Source organism: Equus przewalskii, chromosome 9, assembly GCF_037783145.1.
Source record: "Equus przewalskii isolate Varuska chromosome 9, EquPr2, whole genome shotgun sequence".
Taxonomy (NCBI): domain Eukaryota; kingdom Metazoa; phylum Chordata; class Mammalia; order Perissodactyla; family Equidae; genus Equus; species Equus przewalskii.
Window position 1 is genome coordinate 16,913,465 of NC_091839.1, and position 18,408 is coordinate 16,931,872.

Sequence of the window (18,408 nt, forward strand, 5' to 3'; positions counted from 1 at the left end):
GACTCTGCATCATAAAAATGCCTCTGCAGGCCGGCCCGGTGGCGCAGCGGTTAGGTGTGCACAGTCCACTTCTCGGCGGCCCGGAGTTTGCCGGTTCGGATCCCGGGCACGGACATGGCACCGCTTGGCAAGCCATGCTGTGGTAGGCGTCCCACATAGAAAGTAGAGGAAGATGGGCACGGACGTTAGCTCAGGGCCAGTCTTCCTCAGCAAAAAGAGGAGGATTGGCAGCAGATGTTAGCTCAGGGCTCATCTTCCTCAAAAAAAAAAAAAAAAGCCCCTGTAAATATTATTTCTAACAAAGAAATCTTATAAGACATCCAAACTTTAGATTTTGTTGTTAGGTTATTACATCCTATGTAAATAGCTTTTTTTTTTTTTTAAGATTGGCACCTGAGCTAATAACTGTTGCCAATCTTTTTTTTTTAGTCTTTTGTCTTCTCCCCAAGGCCCCCAGTACATAGTTGTATATATTTTAGTTGTGGGTCCTTCTAGCTGTGGCATGTGGGACGCCACCTCAGTGTGGCTTGATGAGCGGCGCCACGTCCGCACCCAGGATCCGAACCGATGAAACCCTGGGCCACTGAAGCGGAGTGCGGGAACTTAACGACTCGGCCACGGGGCTGGCCCCCTTGGCCGACTTTAATCTCCATCCTTCGATATGATAAAGTGTAACCGTGAGCACAACAGCTTTCAGAGAGTGCTGAAAGTCCTTCTAGCAAATGCTCAAACCTGAGGAGGGTTGGGGACCCTCAAACTTGCACTCGGTGTCAGATCCAGGGTGGTCTTGGTGCCCCCCAAATTCTGCAGTTGGTTCCAGAAGTGAGGGCTGCCGTGTGGGCTGTTCCTACATCTCACAGTTGTCTGACTTCATCACGTACGGCCCTTGTAGGATTATTGGAATTGACATCTCTTTTCCCCGGAACCTGTAAATATGGGTGAATTTCCTTTAGTAAACCAGAAGAAAATCGTTAGTCCATCCTTCTTCTCTCGCACATTCTTCTCTGCTCGATTTCTTATGTAAGCGATAATACAGAAGATGGCCTCATTTAGATTAAAACCGTCCTTCCCCATGCTGTTTGTGACTGACTTCTGATCACCCTCTATACGTATTTCCCCATCTGTCCACTGGAATAGAGGTTTAATGGGACACCGGAACACGCAGCTCGGGACTAGATTTCTCAGCCTCCCCTGCAGGCAGGTGAGGCCAGTGACTCCGTCCCAGCCGTGGGCTGCGAGCGGGAAGCCAAGGGCGCCACTTCAGAGTCCCACCCTTCAAAGGATGGGCATCTGCTCTCCTGACTCCTTTTTCCCTTCCCGTTGGGACGTGGTGAGAGCTCAACCAGCCGCCTTAGAGCCCAAAGTGGAAGCCGTGAGTTGCACGTGGTGTGAGAGAGAAAAACAAACCGAAGGGTCACAATCAGAAATGGCTGTCCTTGTCAAATGGTGCATGTGCCCTGGCACGGGGCTCTCACTGCCTGGACAGGGCACCTCTTTGTAACGCACGCACGGGCTCTGCCTGGGCTGAGGGGGGCTCCAGAGCAGTGCTGTCCCGTGAAAATCTAATGTGAGCCGCAAACACAAGCCTGAGAGGTAATTTTAAATTTTTTAGTAGCTGCGTTACAAAAGTAAAAAGAAACAGGGGCCGGCCCGGTGGTGCGGTGGTGGGGTTCATGTGCTCCTCTCTGGCGGCCTGGGGTTCGCTGGTTTGGATGCTGGGTGTGGACCTACACACCGCTCATCAAGCCATGCTGTGGCAGGCGTCCCACATATGGGGAGGAAGAAGATGGGCACAGATGTTAGCTCAGGGCCAATCTTCTTCAGAAAAAAAAAAAGTAAAAAGAAACAGATGAAATGATATTAGTAACATACTTAATAATATAATTATTATATGTTAGATGAATATCAATGTATACCAATATATTATAGTCATAATAATGATATGTGTGTTATATTGTTACATATAATGATCTTTGATATGTAATGATAACAATAATATAATTAATAATATATTTTGTTTAAGCCAATTTATCCAAAATATTATTTTCACCTATAATACAATAAAAAAGTTATTGATATCTTTTACACTTTTTTTTTTTTGAGGAAGATTAGCCCTGAGCTAACATCTGCTGCCAATCCTCCTCTTTTTGCTGAGGAAGACTGGCCCTGCGCTAACATCCGTGCCCATCTTCCTCTACTTTATATGTAGGACGCCTACCACAGCATGGCTTGCCAAGTGGTGCCATGTCCGCACCCGGGATCCGAACCAGCGAACCCTGGGCCGCCGAATTGGAACGTGCAAACTTAACCGCTGCGCCACCAGCCTGGCTCCAACGATTTTTTTTTTTTTTTTTGCCGAAAGTCTTTGAAATACGGTGTGTGTTACACTCACGGCCCATCTCAGTTTGGACTCCCCACATTTCCATTGCTCAGCAGCCACATGCGCCGGTGGCTGCTGTCCTGGACAGCGCAGGTCTGGGTCTTGAGGAAGAGGACGAAGAGACACCAGCATAAAGGTTACAGACATTGAGAATGGTGTCCACCCCTCTAGCACGCAAGTCCATTCTAGAGCGTTATCTTCAATAAACGCTTGGACACACACACCAGGAGGTACAGAGGAGTCTGTTCACTGTGGTGTGAATAAAAATATCCCGGGCCGGCCCCGTGGCGCAGCGGTTAAGTGCTCATGTTCCGATTCTCGGCGGCCCAGGGTTCGCCGGTTCGGACCCCGGGTGCGGACATGGCACCGCTTGGCAAGCCATGCTGCGGCAGGCGTCCCACATATAAGTGGAGGAAGATGGGCACAGATGTTAGCTCAGGGCCAGTCTTCCTCAGCAAAAAGAGGATTGGCAGCCGATGTTAGCTTGGGGCTAATCTTCCTCCAGAAAAAAAAAAAAAATTGGAAACCACCGAAAATTTCACCAGTGGGGAAGTGATCCACAGGTGTCACGCTAACCAGGGATTCATGAGGCTGTTAAAAGGAAACAAGGTGTTTTTCCATGTGTTTATAAAAACTTTATTCTGAAAAGAAAATAGTGATAAAGCACATTTTAGAACAAAATCTGAGCCAAGCCTGCAGATTACATAACGGTGTTGTGTCAGTGTTACACTTCCTATTTCAATACCTGCACTGCGGTTGTGACAGAGGACACCCTCGTCCTTGAGAGATACGTGCTGAAGGATTTCGGGGCAAACAGGGGTGGTGGTTCCGCTGTGCTCTCAAACGATTCCGGGAAAAATGTAAATAGATCTACAGATCTAGATATAGACACGGACCTCCCGCGTTAACTTCCTGACCTCCCCACCCCAATTCTTTGAAACAACTCTCTGTCGGGTTGCTTCTGTTTCTCTGGAAAGCTCTGATTGGTAGCCTCCACCATGCACACATGCATACAGCAGAGCATACGAATGCACGCGGGCAAACGCACCAAACAGTGAACCTGGGTGAAGGGTCTGCAGGCGTTGCTTTTACTCTTCTTGCCACTTCCCTTGTGGTGTGAAATAATATCAAAATAAAGAGTTGCCAAAAACAATTATTCCGAGAAGAAGTCATCACTTCACCAAGGGTCCAGGGCTTAGAAAACGTCAAGAACGCACGATTTAAGGCAATATGCAACTTTGGTCCCAAACCCTAGAATGTTAAGAGGGTGTGGCTTGGTCACCTGCGTCTCCCTGGCTCAAGTGCCCCCTTGAGGTCAGGGTCAGAATAATAACATCGCATTCCCACCAGCATCAACTCCTCACAAATCCACCTTCAAAGATCCTTGCTGAGGGGCCAGCCTGGTGGTGTAGTGGTTAAGTTGGTATGCCCCTGCTTCAGGAGCCTGGGGTTCATAGGTTCAGATCCTGGGCGTGGACCTACTCCACTCATCAGCCACGCTGTGGCAGCATCCCACATAAAATAGAGGAAGATTGGCACAGATGGTAGCTTGGGGCCAATCTTCCTCACCAAAAAAAAAAAAAAAACAAAAAACCCAGACCTTTGCGGAGTAATGTAGACCATACACATGGCTCGATTTAGTGGAACTAAATCTTGTTGAACATTGTGCACCAGCATGTTCATTCCCAAACACAAACACCACATTCATGAAAGTCTGGGCGAATACACTCCAAACTGCTAAAAACAGCGGCAGTCACGGGATTTTTCAGTTCCTTTTTTTTTGGCGGGGGGGGGTCGGGGGAGTGCATTCTGGGTTGTCAAATGTTTGCAATGTGCGTGGCTTACCTTTGGCATGGAAGGAAAGCCAGATCCTACAAATGGACGGTCGCTGTCGAAAAATACTCTCCGTGGTGGAAAGATGTGCGTGATATATTGTAGGGCTGCAGAAAAGCGTGGGCAAAGTGAGCCCGTTTCTGTGCTCGTTGCATCGTCGTGCCCATGGTGGCAGGCTGGAAAATGGTTCCCAGTGATGTCCACATCTTAATTCCTGGAGCCTGGGGCTTAAATAGCAAAAGGGACTTTGCAGACAAGTTAAGGATCTTGAAAGAGGAGACCATCCAGGGGGACCTCAAGTGGAATCACAAGGGTCCTTTTAGGAGGCAGAGGCAGATTTGAGTCACACAGTGGGAGAGAAGATGTGATCGTAGAGGGGGAGACTGGAGTGACGGCCACAAGCCGAGGGATGCTGGCAGCCAGCAGAAGCTGGAAGACGCAGGAACAGATTAGCCTTTAGAACTTACGGAGGGCGCGTGGCCCCGCAGACCCCTTGATTCTGGCCTTTGTCTCCCAAACTGTGAGAGGATAAATTTCTGTTGTTTTAAACCACTGGGGTTTGTGGCAATTTGTTACAGCAGCCATAGGAGACTGACATAGGATCCTTCCTCGCTCCAGGCTCCAGCATGTTTCCAAGAAAACGTGGAATGAGGCTGGAAAGGATGGTTGTGGCTCAAGGAATGCCACCAGTCCCTGAGTGCTGGGCCACCCCCCCAGACCTGCTTGGCCTCTCTGGGCCTCCAAGCAACCTGCCTTGAGGCTCCCAGTCTCGGCTTCCCAGGACCCCAGGGAAGTTCCAGCCAGTTGGACTCGTGAGCTTTTCCACAGCTGCCTGGGGCCCTAGAAGGAAAGAGGGAGACGGTCTCAAATGTGGAAATGACGGCCCCGGGGGCAGGGGGCCAAGCCTAGATCGGGGCGGGGGTCTCTTTCACATAGCTTCCTCCATCCTCAGAGGGGAACTTCCTCAGTTTTCTGAGCCCTGACTGTCCTCCTCTGACCGGTGTTTGGACTCTGCGGGTGGGTCCCCCATGGAAGGAGCCCCAGATGGGGTGGCCGGTGCGCAGGCCAATGAGAGGCCCAGAGGGGAACGATGGGTCATTTCCTCCCTGGCTCTCTGCGCCCTCCCTTGGGGCCTTAAAAACCACAGCCCTCGCGCAGGAGGCACCTTTGACCAGTGGCGAAGCCGGGCAACCCGAATATGGTGAGTCCAGAAGGGGACCCTTCTTCCTTGCCACCTCTCTCCTCCCGGGGCCCCTTGCTCTCTCCGTCTCTCCCCCCCTCGCCATCTCCCCCTTTCCTTCCTCCTCCTGCCCGTCCTCCATCTCCCCCCCGTCTCCCCCGCTCTCACTCCGGGGCTGGGCCGTGGCTGAGGAGGAAGATTATCAAGAGATTACGGGAGCCACCGCAAGGCCAGAGGGCTGGGATCCAAAGTCCCCCAGGGCAGGAAACCCTCGCTGTCACATCTGGTCAGATGACTCCCTTCCTCGAGGGGAGAGACCCAGGAAAGGCCTTGCAGGCAGCGGGAATGGCAGGAACAGAGATTGGGAGGCTGGAAAAGGCCAGTCTGGAAGAACGGTAAAGTTACTTGGACTTTTCAGAGGCTCTGAATCGTAGAGATGGGGAAACTGAAGCCCGGGGAGGTGCGGAGCTGGCCCGGGTCCTTCAGCAGTTGGCGGCAGACCCAGGCTGTCCCGTGGACTCTGTGCGTCTCGGAGGGAGACTGTCTCCGGGGTAGACGCGGGGCCCCTTGCACTCCTGCACCCCGAGGTCCCGGCTGAGAGAGGCATGGCTGTGATTGACACCTGCGTGTGGAGGCTCTGGTCCCGCTGCATCTGGGAGAAAGAGGAAACGGCGCATGCGCTGGACCAGGGAGGGGCTGGCTGCGGCTTCGTTCCCGCATCTCCCTTCTCAGACCCCACCGGGGCTTTCGGAACGCGGCCCACCACTAGCTTCGACTGCTTTTTCTTTCTGTATAAAATAGTCCCAAGTCCCACAGTGGAAAGCCACTCCTTGTCACTGCCCCCAGACGCAACCGTGGGTACCAGTTTGTCGTGCATCCTTCCAGAAACGGTCTACAGGTGCTCAAGGACCGATAGGCAGGAAATGAAGTCAGGAGAAGTTGCACATGAGGGTCACACTGAAACGGGGTTCAAATGCTGCCCCTTCTGTGTGATAGCTGGGAAGACCTGTTTCTGCTGTTCCGCCTTCTCCTCATCTTCACGATGGGGATAGAAAGCCCAAAGAACCAGAACCCACATCATGGGATCGTTGAGAGAATTCAACGAGATAATCCCTGGAAAGTTCTTGCAACAGCGCCTGGCATACAGTTGGCGCTCAATGCACGGGACGTGTCTATCCTTTCTCCCCGCCCCCTGCAAATTGAAGTATGTTTTACATGTTATCTTACATCTTGCTTTTTCGAGAGTAACATATATTATTAACCAGCATGTATTGAGTGCCTACTGCATGTGCTATGCACTTTACTTGTAATAATTTCATCTTAAACAACCTATAAAGCAGGTACTATTACAATACCTGTGTATTTCAAGGGAGTTGCCTCTTTCTTTCTATCAGCTGTATAATATTCCAGTGGGAGGCTCCAACCTGAATGGAGGTTTAGGTTGTTTCCAACATTTTGTCTTTCACACCAAAACTATATCTTTGGACCCATGTCTGGGTTTTCAGAACTGCAAATGCTGAATCCAAGGCATGGGCAATTTTTATTTCAACAGATATCGCCCAAAGTTGTACCCACTTATATTTCCACTCTCCGGGGCCTGGGACTGTCTGTGTGTCTACGCTGCCCTCTGCTTTTTTATTTTCGCTGACTCGAGAAACAGTTCATTGCACCTTCCAAGGCTCTGGAGGCTTGTCTTTTTCATGTGGTTTTCAAAATGTGTGTGTTTCTGATTCTTAACGCTTAGGGGTTGGAGTCGCAAAGGTTGTGCAAATTCAAGAAGGTAAATCTGAGTTGAAATGTCGGTCCCCACCCTTGTGGCCGGTAGCTCAGAGGTCACAGCCCACAATACTTTCGTGTGGTTCCGTGGGAGGATGTTTTTAAAGACTCTGAGTCCCAATAGGAACAGAGAAGAGGATGTTCAGGGAAAAAAAAAAGACTTGGCCTTCTGTGTGTTTATGGGCTTTCTCACGTCTTTGAGTCGGTCTGTCATTTTCACTGTGATGGGGGGACAGCTGGCAGGACTTTCTCGACTGGAAGGATGGGGAAACCGACGCCCAGAGAGCAAGGGAAGGGCCTGGGGCAGAGTTTACCACACACCAGCTGCATGACTGAGGTCAAGCCATGCCTCTCCTCTGAGCACTCGAGGCTTCCAGCTTCTCTTCCTCCTCTTGGCCGTCACCCCGGCCCAGCCCCATCCTCACAGGTCTGGATCCTCCCCCCTGCCTCCTCTCCGGTCCTCTTGCTTCTTGTCTCACCTCCTCACAGTGGCCGGAGGGATCTTTCTAAACCGAAATTCGAATCTAGTCCCTCTACAGCTCAAAGACCATCCATGGCTCCCCATGACCCCAGAAGAAAATACAAATTCTTGAACGCGGCGTCTGCGGCTCTTCCTTCGTTTTCTGATGTGTGGCACATTCCCTCCCTCGAACTTTGTGGCTTTTTGCCTTACGTGCGTGGCTGTCACTCTCGCCACACTTTAGGCGTGCAAGCCGCTCAGAGAGGGCTCTGGAGTCCCACGCTCAGAAATTCTCTCCTATCTCTGCCACTTGCTAACTGCGGGGGCTTGGAAGGGTCTCTCGAGCTCTCTGTGGCCTCAGTTGTCTTCTCTGTAAAGCGGGAGTGGCAAGAGCAACATTGTTGTGGATTCAATGAGCTCATACGGGAAGAGGGCTTAGAACAGAGCTCGGCGATCGTGCTCGCTATTCCCGTAAGTCCCGTGTCTGCCTCACCCCGTTCTCCTCCCATCCGTTTGCGTCTCCTTGCTGTCACCGCCCTGGTACAAGCCCATCGGCATAGGTGGCTACTGAAATGTCATCGTAATGACGCAAAATGAAAAGTGTGGTCTTTCAGATGCATCCGCCACATTGCATGTGCTCAGCACGCACACAGGTGGCGATCACCTCGGACAGCACTGATCTAGAACATTCCATCAGCGCACAAAGTCCTACTGGCTGGCCCTGCAGCTGGATCTTCCCAGTCCCCTCCTGCTCCCACGCCAGGCTGGACCCTATCGAACGCTCTCTCGGTCCTCGTCAGAGGCCAGATAGGTCAGGACCGGGCCCCCCAGCCACTTAATGTTTGCGCCAGTAAGAAATATTCTTAGAAGCTTTGCTGAACTCCCAGAATTGCGGAACCACGAATTCTGTTGTATATTTGATCTGATTTGCATTTTGCGGCAGTGGGCAGTGCGCGCACTTGGATGGGTCTGTGTACAGGATGAACAAAAACCTGTATGATGAAGACTTCCTGTCGCTGCCAGCCTTCTGGCTCGCAGCTTCCCCTCCCCGGGGCAGCTACGGTTCGAGGTTTCCTATGTCGGCTGCTGGAGATGGTCTGTGCCTGTGCCAGCAAACACACACACGTGCACATGCGGAGAGAGATCGAATGATAGAGACAGAGATAGAGATAGAGGGAGGAAGGGAGGGAGGGAGAGAGAGGTGGAGAGACAGAGAGAGAGAGAAGTTCCTCTTTCATAGGTGGCGTGGTTGACACACTATCCATTCCTCGCTTTTTCTATTTCACCCCAGATCTTGGAGCTCTTTCCACATCAGCACATAATCGTCCTCCTCCTTTTTGATGGCTGCGTAATATTCTGCTGCCTGGATGTGCCATCATTCATTTGGCGAGTCCCCTTTTGCTGGACACCAGCTATTTCCGATCTTTGTAGGCATGCTGCAAGGGCCAGACTTTGCAAGCCATTTGCATCGGGAAGATCCTGGAAACCATAGAGTGTCAGAATCATCATCTTTTTTCTGTGATCATGAGGTCAATGACAGGAAGGGGTTGAGTGAGCTCACGCTAGGAAAGGCGCTTTGTCAGCTGACGAGAGGAGGCATGAGGAGTGCGAGAGCAGGGGGTGGGGGGCTCCCCTTCTTTGGGCTGTGAGTCATTCTGTAGCCAAGGATGGCTGAGAGCTTTCGAAATGAGCAGAGGCAAAAGTTAGCTTCGGGGAGCTCTCCAGAGCGGACATTCGAAATATTTAACAACTTGCTAAGGAGCAGAGCCCCCCTGAGGGAGTGGGGTCTGGGGCTTCCTGCCCTGCCGTCATCAACCCTTTAGTGACCAGAGCATGGGGACCTGGGGGGGGCACCCCAGAGTAGAAAATGGGGAGCCAGGGTGCTGGGGGGGGGATGGTGGCGGTGGGGGGCTGAGGGCAGGGGCTATTTATCAATGGAAATATTTCAACAATTTTAACTCTCTATTTTGAAGTATCTTCACATTTATAGAAAAATGTTAAGAATACAAAGACCTCCTATATACTCTTTACCCAGATTCTCAAAATTTGCTTTATCTATCTATATCTATCAATCTTCTATCAATCTATCTGTTAACTATCCTCTTTTTTCTTAATCATTTGAGAGTAAGTTATAGGCATTGTGTCCCTTTCTCCCTAAATACCTCAGTAACTATTTCTCACAAACAAGGACATTCACCTACATGAACCCAGCACAGTTTTCAACATCAGGAAATTTAACATTCGATGCATACCGTTATCTGGTCTACAGAACATATTTAAACTTGCTCAGTTGTCCAAATAACACCCTTCAAGGCAAATCTGATTTTCCTGCTCCAGGATGTCACTTGCACTGTCCAGGAAAATCAAAAGTGACTCTTTAGTTTCCGTTCATCTGGAACCTCCCTCAGCCCTTCCTTGTCTTCATGACACTGACATTTTTTTCTTTTTCTTTGGTGAGGAAGACTGGCCCTGAGCTAACATCTATACCAGTCTTCCCCTATTTTGTATGTGGGACGCCGCCACAGAATGGCTTGATGAGCGGTGTGTAGGTGAGTGGCCCAGGATCTGAACCAGCAAACCCCAGGCCACTGAAGAAGAACATGAGAACTTAACCACTATGCTGCTGGGCCAGCCCGGGCATTTTTTTTAATTGAGTAAAATTCACATAACATATAATTTACTGTTTTAAAATGTACAATTCTCTGGCGTTTAGTACATTCACAATGTGTACAATCACCATCTCTATCTGGTTCCAGAACCCTCAAGATGAACCTTGGAGGGGCCGGCCCTGGGGCCGAGTGGTTCAGTTTGTGCACTCCGCTTCAGTGGCCCAGGGTTTTGCAGGTTTGGATCCTGGGTGCAGACATGGCACCGCTCATCGGGCCATGCTGAGGCGGCATCCCACATGCCACAACTAGAAGGGCCCACAACTAAAAATGCACAACTACGTACTGGGGGGATTTGGGGAGAAGAAGAAAAAAAAGAAGATTGGTAACAGATGTTAGCTCAGGTGCCAATCTTTAAAAAAAAAAAGACACCCTGTACCCATTAAGCCTCACTCCCCATTCCCCGGGCCCACAATCTCCAGCAACCACTCATCCACTTCCTGTCTCTGTGGATTTCCCTATTCTGGACATTTCATATAAACGGAATCATATGACATGTGACTTCCTGTGTCCGGCTTCTTTCACTCAGCACAATGTTTCCAAGGTTCATCCATGTTGTAGCATCTATCAGAGCTCCATTCCTTTTTCATGGCTGAATAATATTCCACTACATGGCTATAGCATACGCTGTTAGTCCACTCGTTAGCTGGCATTGACGTTTTCCCTTCCAGTAATTGAAGCACTGGCGTGGCTCTACCAGCAGACACTCCTGCCCGTCCACCTGGCCAGTCTCAGGGCAACGTAAAGGGACCAGAAATAAAAAAGAGTGGTCAGAGAAAGACCTTGATGTGAGCTCTTCCATAGTCATGAAATCGATAAATTATAATAGTATTGGCTGCCATTTCTTGTCTCCTCCTCTGTCCCAGGTTCTTTGTTAGATGCACGAACATTTCTCATCTTATTTAATCCACGAGGTGGGTCTTTCAGCAGGTATAAACCTCAGCCCGCAAATTCAGGTGCGCTGAAAACCCAGCTCTGAATATTTCCGTCACAACGATTTCTATTTCTCTCTGCCTCCTGTCCCTGGGTTGGTGACCAAGTGGCCTTCAAGGATGGGCTAGCTGCAAGGGCCACAGAGCTCGCCCCGGAGGCGTCCGCAGCCCCCCTTGGGGACGGTGAGGGGCAGCCCGCCTGGGTTTGCACCCCAGCCTGGAAAGGTTTGAATTCCTATCTACGTGACCTGGAACAGCCAACTTCCCCTTCTGGTCCCTCTGTTTCCTCATCAATAAAATGGGTATATTAATAGAACCAAACTGTAGGGTCGTGGTCAGGATTGAAAGAGCTATTGCCAGGAAAGAGCTGGCTGCTTCAGTGTGACCATTCCATGCCGTGTGGGGATTTTCCTGCCGTGTCTCGTTGCCTACAAAACTCTCTCGAGCCCCCTCCCCCTTTTTAACATAAACACACCACCGTATCATCCTCGATAAAATTAGCACTGATCGTTACTACCGTCAAATAGCCAGCCCATTTTTAAATCTCCCAGATTGTCTCAAAAATATCTTATTCTCCAGTTGATTGTTCCAATCAGGATCCAAACGAGGTCTTCACATTGCCTTTGGTTGATACGCGTCTTAAATCTCTTTTGATCCGTGGCACTCCCCTTTTACTTGTGGGAGAAACCAAACCCTTTGTCCCATAGAGTTTCCCGCAATCTGATTAGGCTGATTTCATCCCTGTGGTGCTATTTATGTTCCTCTCTCCTCCACTTTTCCTGTAAACTGGTAGTTTTAATCCAGCAGCTTGATTAGAGTCACATTGAATTTTTTTTTTTTTTTTTTTTTTTTGGTGAGGAAGATTGGCTCTGAGCTCACATCTGTTGCCAATCCTCCTTTTTTTGCCCAGGAAGATTGTCGATGAGCTAACATCTGTGCCAATCTTCCTCTGTTTTATATGTGGGCCGCCGCCACAGCGTGGCTTAACAAGCAGTATGTAGGTTCGCACGCACCCGGGAGCCAAACCTGCGAACCCCGGCCGCTTAAGTGGAGCACACGAACTTAACCACCAGACTGGCCCTCAAATTTGTTTTTTGGCAAAAATTGCTTCAGAGTTAGCTGTGTTCTTTCTACTGCATCATGTCAGATAGAACAGAACGTCTGACTGTCTCTCTTCTCGGGGTGCCGAGGTCCCTCAGCGGGTTTGGGGGGCCAGCCCGACTCATTGATTGGAAAGTTCCTGTCCGTCTCTCCCCTGATGGTTTTATCAGATGTTGATGGTCCTCCCGGAGATCAGCTCTTTCCTTAGTTCTGTCGCTCCTCCTGCAGGTCTTGTTCTTAGACTTCTCTAAACAAGGGCTCTCCCACATTGACTCTTTATTTCCCTGAAACATACTCTGTACGGAAATGGCTATAGCATACGCTGTTAGTCCAAATGCTTGATTCATTCCCTTTCCAGAATAAAAAGGTGACCAACGGGTTTGCTTGCTTTTATTATAGTTAGGAACCCACAGATCTTTATCCATTAATATGTCTCACTCCATCACAGTTCTTCTTATTATTTGATGCTCAAATTGTCCCATCTTTGACTAGCGGGAGCCCTTTGGGGCTGCCTCTTGCATCTTTTTTGACTTGTGCCCATTAAAAACTTTCTTACATCCTAGTGCAAGATGTCCTGGGCTCATCTGGTCTATTTCCTGTCCCAGAACAGGAATTGGCCTTTCTCCAGGGAGCCCTGGGTGCTGTGAGTGACAGATGGTAATTAGAGGCCATAATCTGGGTGCAAAGGTTCTCTTTGTTCTTGAACGTATAACTTCTTCTACTCCTTTCATCCCTTCTGCCCTCCCTCCAGCAAAGTGAACATCTATTTCTTCTTCTCCCTCTTGCTTTCCCCACAGATTTTCTCTCCGCTCTGACACCGAGGTTTTGGAGCTAAATCCAGCTAAAGTGGGTGAACCTCTAGGAGTTAACTAGGACAGAATCAGAGGCACGGAGCAGGGGTAGAACTTGCAGAGGGCCATGCAGACTTCAGCTGGGACAGTCAGGATCTGGACCTTAATGCCGTGCCGAGCCACCCTGGAACCCAAGGTCAAAGGACACATGTGCACTCTCATCTACGCTTAGCAAAACGTCCTCCCATAGTCTGGACCAAGTAGAAAAACTAAATAAAAGCTCTACCCAAAAAAACTCCCCAAAACCCCAACAATGTGACTCTACATAAAGCCCCAAACTGCATGATATGTTTGCAGGCCGTTGTCACCCTGCAAAGATGCGTGCAGCTGGGAATACAAACTGTGGGCTGGTCAGAAAGTTCCTGTTGCACAATAAGGCAGGGTCACAGATTGAACAAACAATGACAGCAGCCTGTCTTTATTTAAAATTTGGATTTTTTTTCCACGATGGATTTTTTGGGGGGGGGGGCGCCGGGCATTCATTTTGATTCTTTAAAATATTGCAATAAGATGTTTATCTTGATGACCAAGTTTTTGGGGGGGGTCCCCTCTCTCCCCACTTGAACGTTGTGCCTGTGTATACGGGGCACTGCAGAACTGCTGCGTCCTCTGGGTCGCCACTCCCAGCTGGCACACAGCTGCCTTGGTGGTGGAAGGCAGGACAAGGGGCGATGGTCGGGATGGTGGTGGTGGTGGGTGGTGGTGGGATAACCATCTAGTAATATCTTCTCAGTTTGTTGGTGACATTAAAAATATCTAACAAGCAGTGTGTCGTGGGCACTGACCAATTGGAGTGGATAGTGACCACAGCGTTGCAGGAAGCCTAAATTTTAACCATTTGGTTGCTAGAGCCTGGGGAAGTCCAAGGACTTAAGGGGGAGGTGGCAGGGTGGCAGGGAGACCAATCGGCGTGGAAGCGTTTTCAATATTTTAGTAAGCGGCAGGATACCGCAGTAGGCTCTCAGCCCTCAGCATTCCCCATTTCCCGGAAGAAACCTGAGGCTCAAAGTAGTGCAGCGGTGGGTTCAAAGCCGTGTAGCTCTCTCGGGCCTCCCTGGGCCCTGTCTGCAGACTGATTGTCTCCCTGTCTCTCTGGTTCCACCTAGGCCTCCATGGACAATACCACCTTTGACTACTCCAATTACGGCGACTCCACTGATGGCTTCAACGAACCAGTGGATAACTCCTCCAGGACCCAGAGTCTGACTTGTCTACAGGTCATTGCCCTGATCGTCTATGCAGCTGTCTTCCTGGTGGGAGTGCCCGGCAACGCCCTGGTGGTCTGGGTGACAGGGTCCGAGGCCAGGCGAACCGTCAACGCCGTCTGGTTTCTCAACCTGGCAGTGGCTGACCTCCTGTCCTGCCTGGCGCTGCCCATCTTGTTTACGTCCGTCATCCTGCACGGCGAGTGGCCCTTCGGCAGCGCCGCCTGCAGCATCCTGCCCTCGCTCATCCTGCTCAACATGTACGCCAGCATCCTGATCCTGGCCACCATCAGCGCCGACCGCTTCGTGCTTGTGGTTAACCCCATCTGGTGCCAGAACTACCGAGGGGCCCACGTGGCCTGGACCGCCTGTGGCGTGGCCTGGTTCTTGGCCCTGCTGCTGACCATACCGTCTTTCCGGTTCCGTTCGGTCCACAAGGAGTACTATCCGACCCGGATAACGTGTAGTGTCAACTATGGTGGCAGTGACCTCAAGGAGAAGGCCGTGGCCATCGTCCGTCTGGTCGTGGGCTTCCTGTGGCCACTGGTCACCCTTACAATATGTTACACCTTCCTCCTCATCCGGGCATGGAGCCGCAGCGCCACACGCTCCACCAAGACGCTCAAAGTGGTGGTGGCAGTGGTGACCAGCTTCTTTGTCCTCTGGCTGCCCTACCAGGTGACGGGGATGATGTTGTCTTTCCTCCACAAGGCCGATAGCGTCTTCAAAGTCGTGTCCAGGATCGACCCCCTGTCTGTCTCCCTTGCGTACGTCAACTGTTGCATCAATCCTGTCATCTACGTGGTGGCCGCCCAGGGCTTCCAGGCCCGGTTCCTGAAGTCTCTCCCCAACGTTCTCAGGAAAGTGTTGACGACCGAGGAGAGCTTAACCAGAGAGTCCAAGTCCTTCACGCTCTCCACGATGGAGACTCCATCTCAGAAGTGCCAGGCCGTGTGAGGGCAGGCCTCCCCGGCTGCCGTCTGCCCGGGGCTGCCCCCGGCTGTCCAGTCTCTGTTGATTTTTAACTCAGCCCTTGCTGAGGCGGTGTGGGTTTAGTGAACTCGTCTCCATTCCTTCCATCTTTCCCGGACTTGTCTTCCTCCCGGGCGAGCTCTTCTCATCCTTCCTGCTTTCCAACATCGACACTTCCTTCTAGAGAGACCCAACCATTCTTTCCACCCACGGACTTTGAGAAACAACCAGGAGCCCGTACGGAGTGCTCTCCTACAGCGACAGGTCTGTGCAAGCAGAGCCCACGAATAGAATATATCAGCTGCCTAGAATCCGGACGCGCAGACGCGGTCTAACCCTGTTGAGAAAAGAGTTGTGTGTTTATTCTACGGAGAGTTGGATGAAAACGTAACTGGTTTCTCAAAACTTGTTCTTGTTTAGGACAAAGCAAAAGGACATGGACCTACCCAAGCTTTTGTAAGTGAGTTGATTTAAAGAAAAACAGTAGGTTAAACTATTCCTTAATTGGGTTTTTAGAAAAACTATTAAGTTAAAACACGTCATGTTGTTATGGCGGAGAGCATGCGGAAGCTACACTGAAGACCGAGGTTGGGCAATATTGGTTGGGTCCCTGCAGGGACTGGAGGCACGGGAAAATCTGACTTACTCCTTTGTAAACTGTTGTTTTGTTTGAACTTCCCCCCCAAAATTAAACTTTGAATTTGAGATCATTGTAGGCTCACATGAAATTGTAAGTAATAAGACAGAGGGATGCTGGGTCCTGTTTCCCTCCACAGCAACATCTTGCAAAATGACATTGTGACATCACAACCAGGATATTGACACAGATAGTCGACCATCAGGACACTTTCGTCACCACCAGGATCCCTCGCCCTGTTCTGGCCACCTCCACTTCCCTCCATTCTCCCCAGCCTTGTCCCCAAGCCCTGGCAATGACGACTCCACTCTCCGTCTCTAGAATTTTGTCCTTTCAAGAACGCTCTATCAATGGAATCATGCAGCATATAACTTTTTGACTTTTTGAAAAACTAGTATGCATCCTTTGACTAATGAAAATAAAAAATAATCACTGTTGAAATGTTGTGTTGTTTATTTTTTTACTTTCGTTGTCCCATATGAATTTTAGGATTCTTTGCTCTATTTCCATGAAGAATGTCATTGGGATTCTGATTGGGATGGCGTTGCATCTGTAGATTGCTTTGAGTAGTATGGACATTTGAACTCTGTTTATTCTTCCAATCCATGTATGTGGAATCTCTTGCCGTCTCTTTATGTTGTCACTGATTTCTTTCAATACTGTCTTATAGTTTTCAGTGTATACGTCTTTCACCTCCTTGGTTAAATTTATTCCTGGAAATTTTATTCTTTTTGTTGCGATTGTAAATGGGATTGTATTCTCGACTTCTCTTTCTGTAAGCTTGTTATCAGAGTACAGAAATGCAACTGGTTTTTGTAAGTTGATTTTGTACCCTGCAGCTTTGCTGTGGTTGTTGATTATTTCGAATAGTTTCCTGATGGATTCTTTAGGGTTTTCCTTATATAGAATGATGTCATCTGCAAGCAGCAAGAGTTTCACTTCTTCCTTTCCAATTTGGACGCCCTTTATTTCTTTTTCTTGCCTAATTGCTCAGCCAAAACCTCCAGCACTATGTTGAATAAGAGTGGTGAGAGTGGGCACCCTTGTCTTGTTCCTGTTCTCAGAGGAATGGCTTCCAGTTTTCCTCATTGAGTATGAAGTTGGCTCATATATGGCCTTTATTATGTTGAGGTACTTTCCTTCTATCCCCATTTGATCAAGAGTTTTGATCACAAACGCATGTTGGATCTTGTCAAATGCTTTCTCTGCATCTATTGAGATGATCATGTGGTTTTTATTCCTCAGTTTGTTGATGTGATGTGTCACGTTGATTGATCTGCGGATGTTGAACCATGCCTGTGTCCCTGGTATGAATCCCACTTGATCATGGTGTATGATCCTTTTCATGTGTTGCTGTGTGTGTTTTGCCAATATTTTGTTGGGGAGTTGTGCATCTATGTTCATCAGCGATATTGGCCTGTACTTTTCCTTGTCCGTGGTGTCCTTGTCTGGTTTTCACATCAGGCTGATGTTGGCCTCATAGACTGAGTTAGGAAGCATTCCATCTTCTTCAATTTTCTGGAAGAGTTTGAGAAGGATAGATATTCAGTCTTCTTTGAATGTTTGGTAGAATTCTCCAGAGAAGCCGTCTGGTCCTGGACTTTTGGTTTTTGGGAGGTTTTTGATTGCTGTTTCAATCTCTTTACTTGTGATGGGTCTATTCGGATTCTCTATTTCTTCTTGACTCAGTTTCGGGAGGCTGTATGAGTCTAAGAATGTATCCATTTCTTTTAGGTTATGCAATTTGTGGGCATATAGTGTTTCATAGTATTCTCTTATAAAAATGTTGCATTATTTATAATTGACCCTAAAACATTTCTTCTAGTATTTTGCGTGTATGCCTGTGTGTAGATTGGCTAGAAATATTGTATAGACAAGTGCTGTCCAACAGAAATATGATATGAGCCATGTTAAGTAGTTTTAAATTTTCTACCAGCTATATTAAAAAATTAAAAAGAAAGAGATGAAATAATAGTAATATATTTAATAATGTAATATAATTATATGCTATATTAACAATGATATGAATGATAAATTAATTATATTATATAAATATTCTATATTATATGAATATCAATATATTATATAGTAATTACATTTATAATTATATAACATGGAAAATTAACTATATTATATAATATAGAAAATATATAACACATTGTATATAATATATATTCATATTTATAGTAACATCAATGTTATTAATGTAATGTATTTATATTATATTGCTATATATAATGATATTTAATATATAAAAGAATAATATGATCAGTATTATGTTTTGCTTAACTCAATATATCCAAAATGTTATTTATTTGTTTTTTTTGAGGAAGATTAGCTATGGGCTAACATCTGCTGTCAATCCTCCTCTTTTTTTTTGCAGAGGAAGACTGGCCCTGAGCTAACATCCATGCC

The 18,408-nt window shown here is 48.4% G+C and overlaps 1 protein-coding gene across 3 annotated transcripts; it reads left to right on the forward strand.

The window, feature by feature from the left end:
• The first annotated feature begins 4,237 nt into the window (after positions 1-4,237).
• C5AR1 (complement C5a receptor 1) lies at positions 4,238-16,434 on the forward strand. 3 transcript variants are annotated; one of them, XM_008544115.2, is made up of 2 exons: positions 4,238-5,414; positions 14,286-16,434. In XM_008544115.2, exons 1-2 carry the CDS (start codon positions 5,412-5,414, stop codon positions 15,339-15,341), a joined length of 1,059 nt encoding a protein of 352 aa, XP_008542337.1. In that variant the 5' UTR covers positions 4,238-5,411; the 3' UTR covers positions 15,342-16,434. The 3 variants fall into 3 exon arrangements, with proteins under 3 accessions (XP_008542337.1, XP_070489187.1, XP_070489186.1); XM_070633086.1 differs by lacking the exon at positions 4,238-5,414 and adding an exon at positions 5,582-5,788; XM_070633085.1 differs by lacking the exon at positions 4,238-5,414 and adding an exon at positions 13,126-13,315.
• Positions 16,435-18,408: the final 1,974 nt, after the last annotated feature.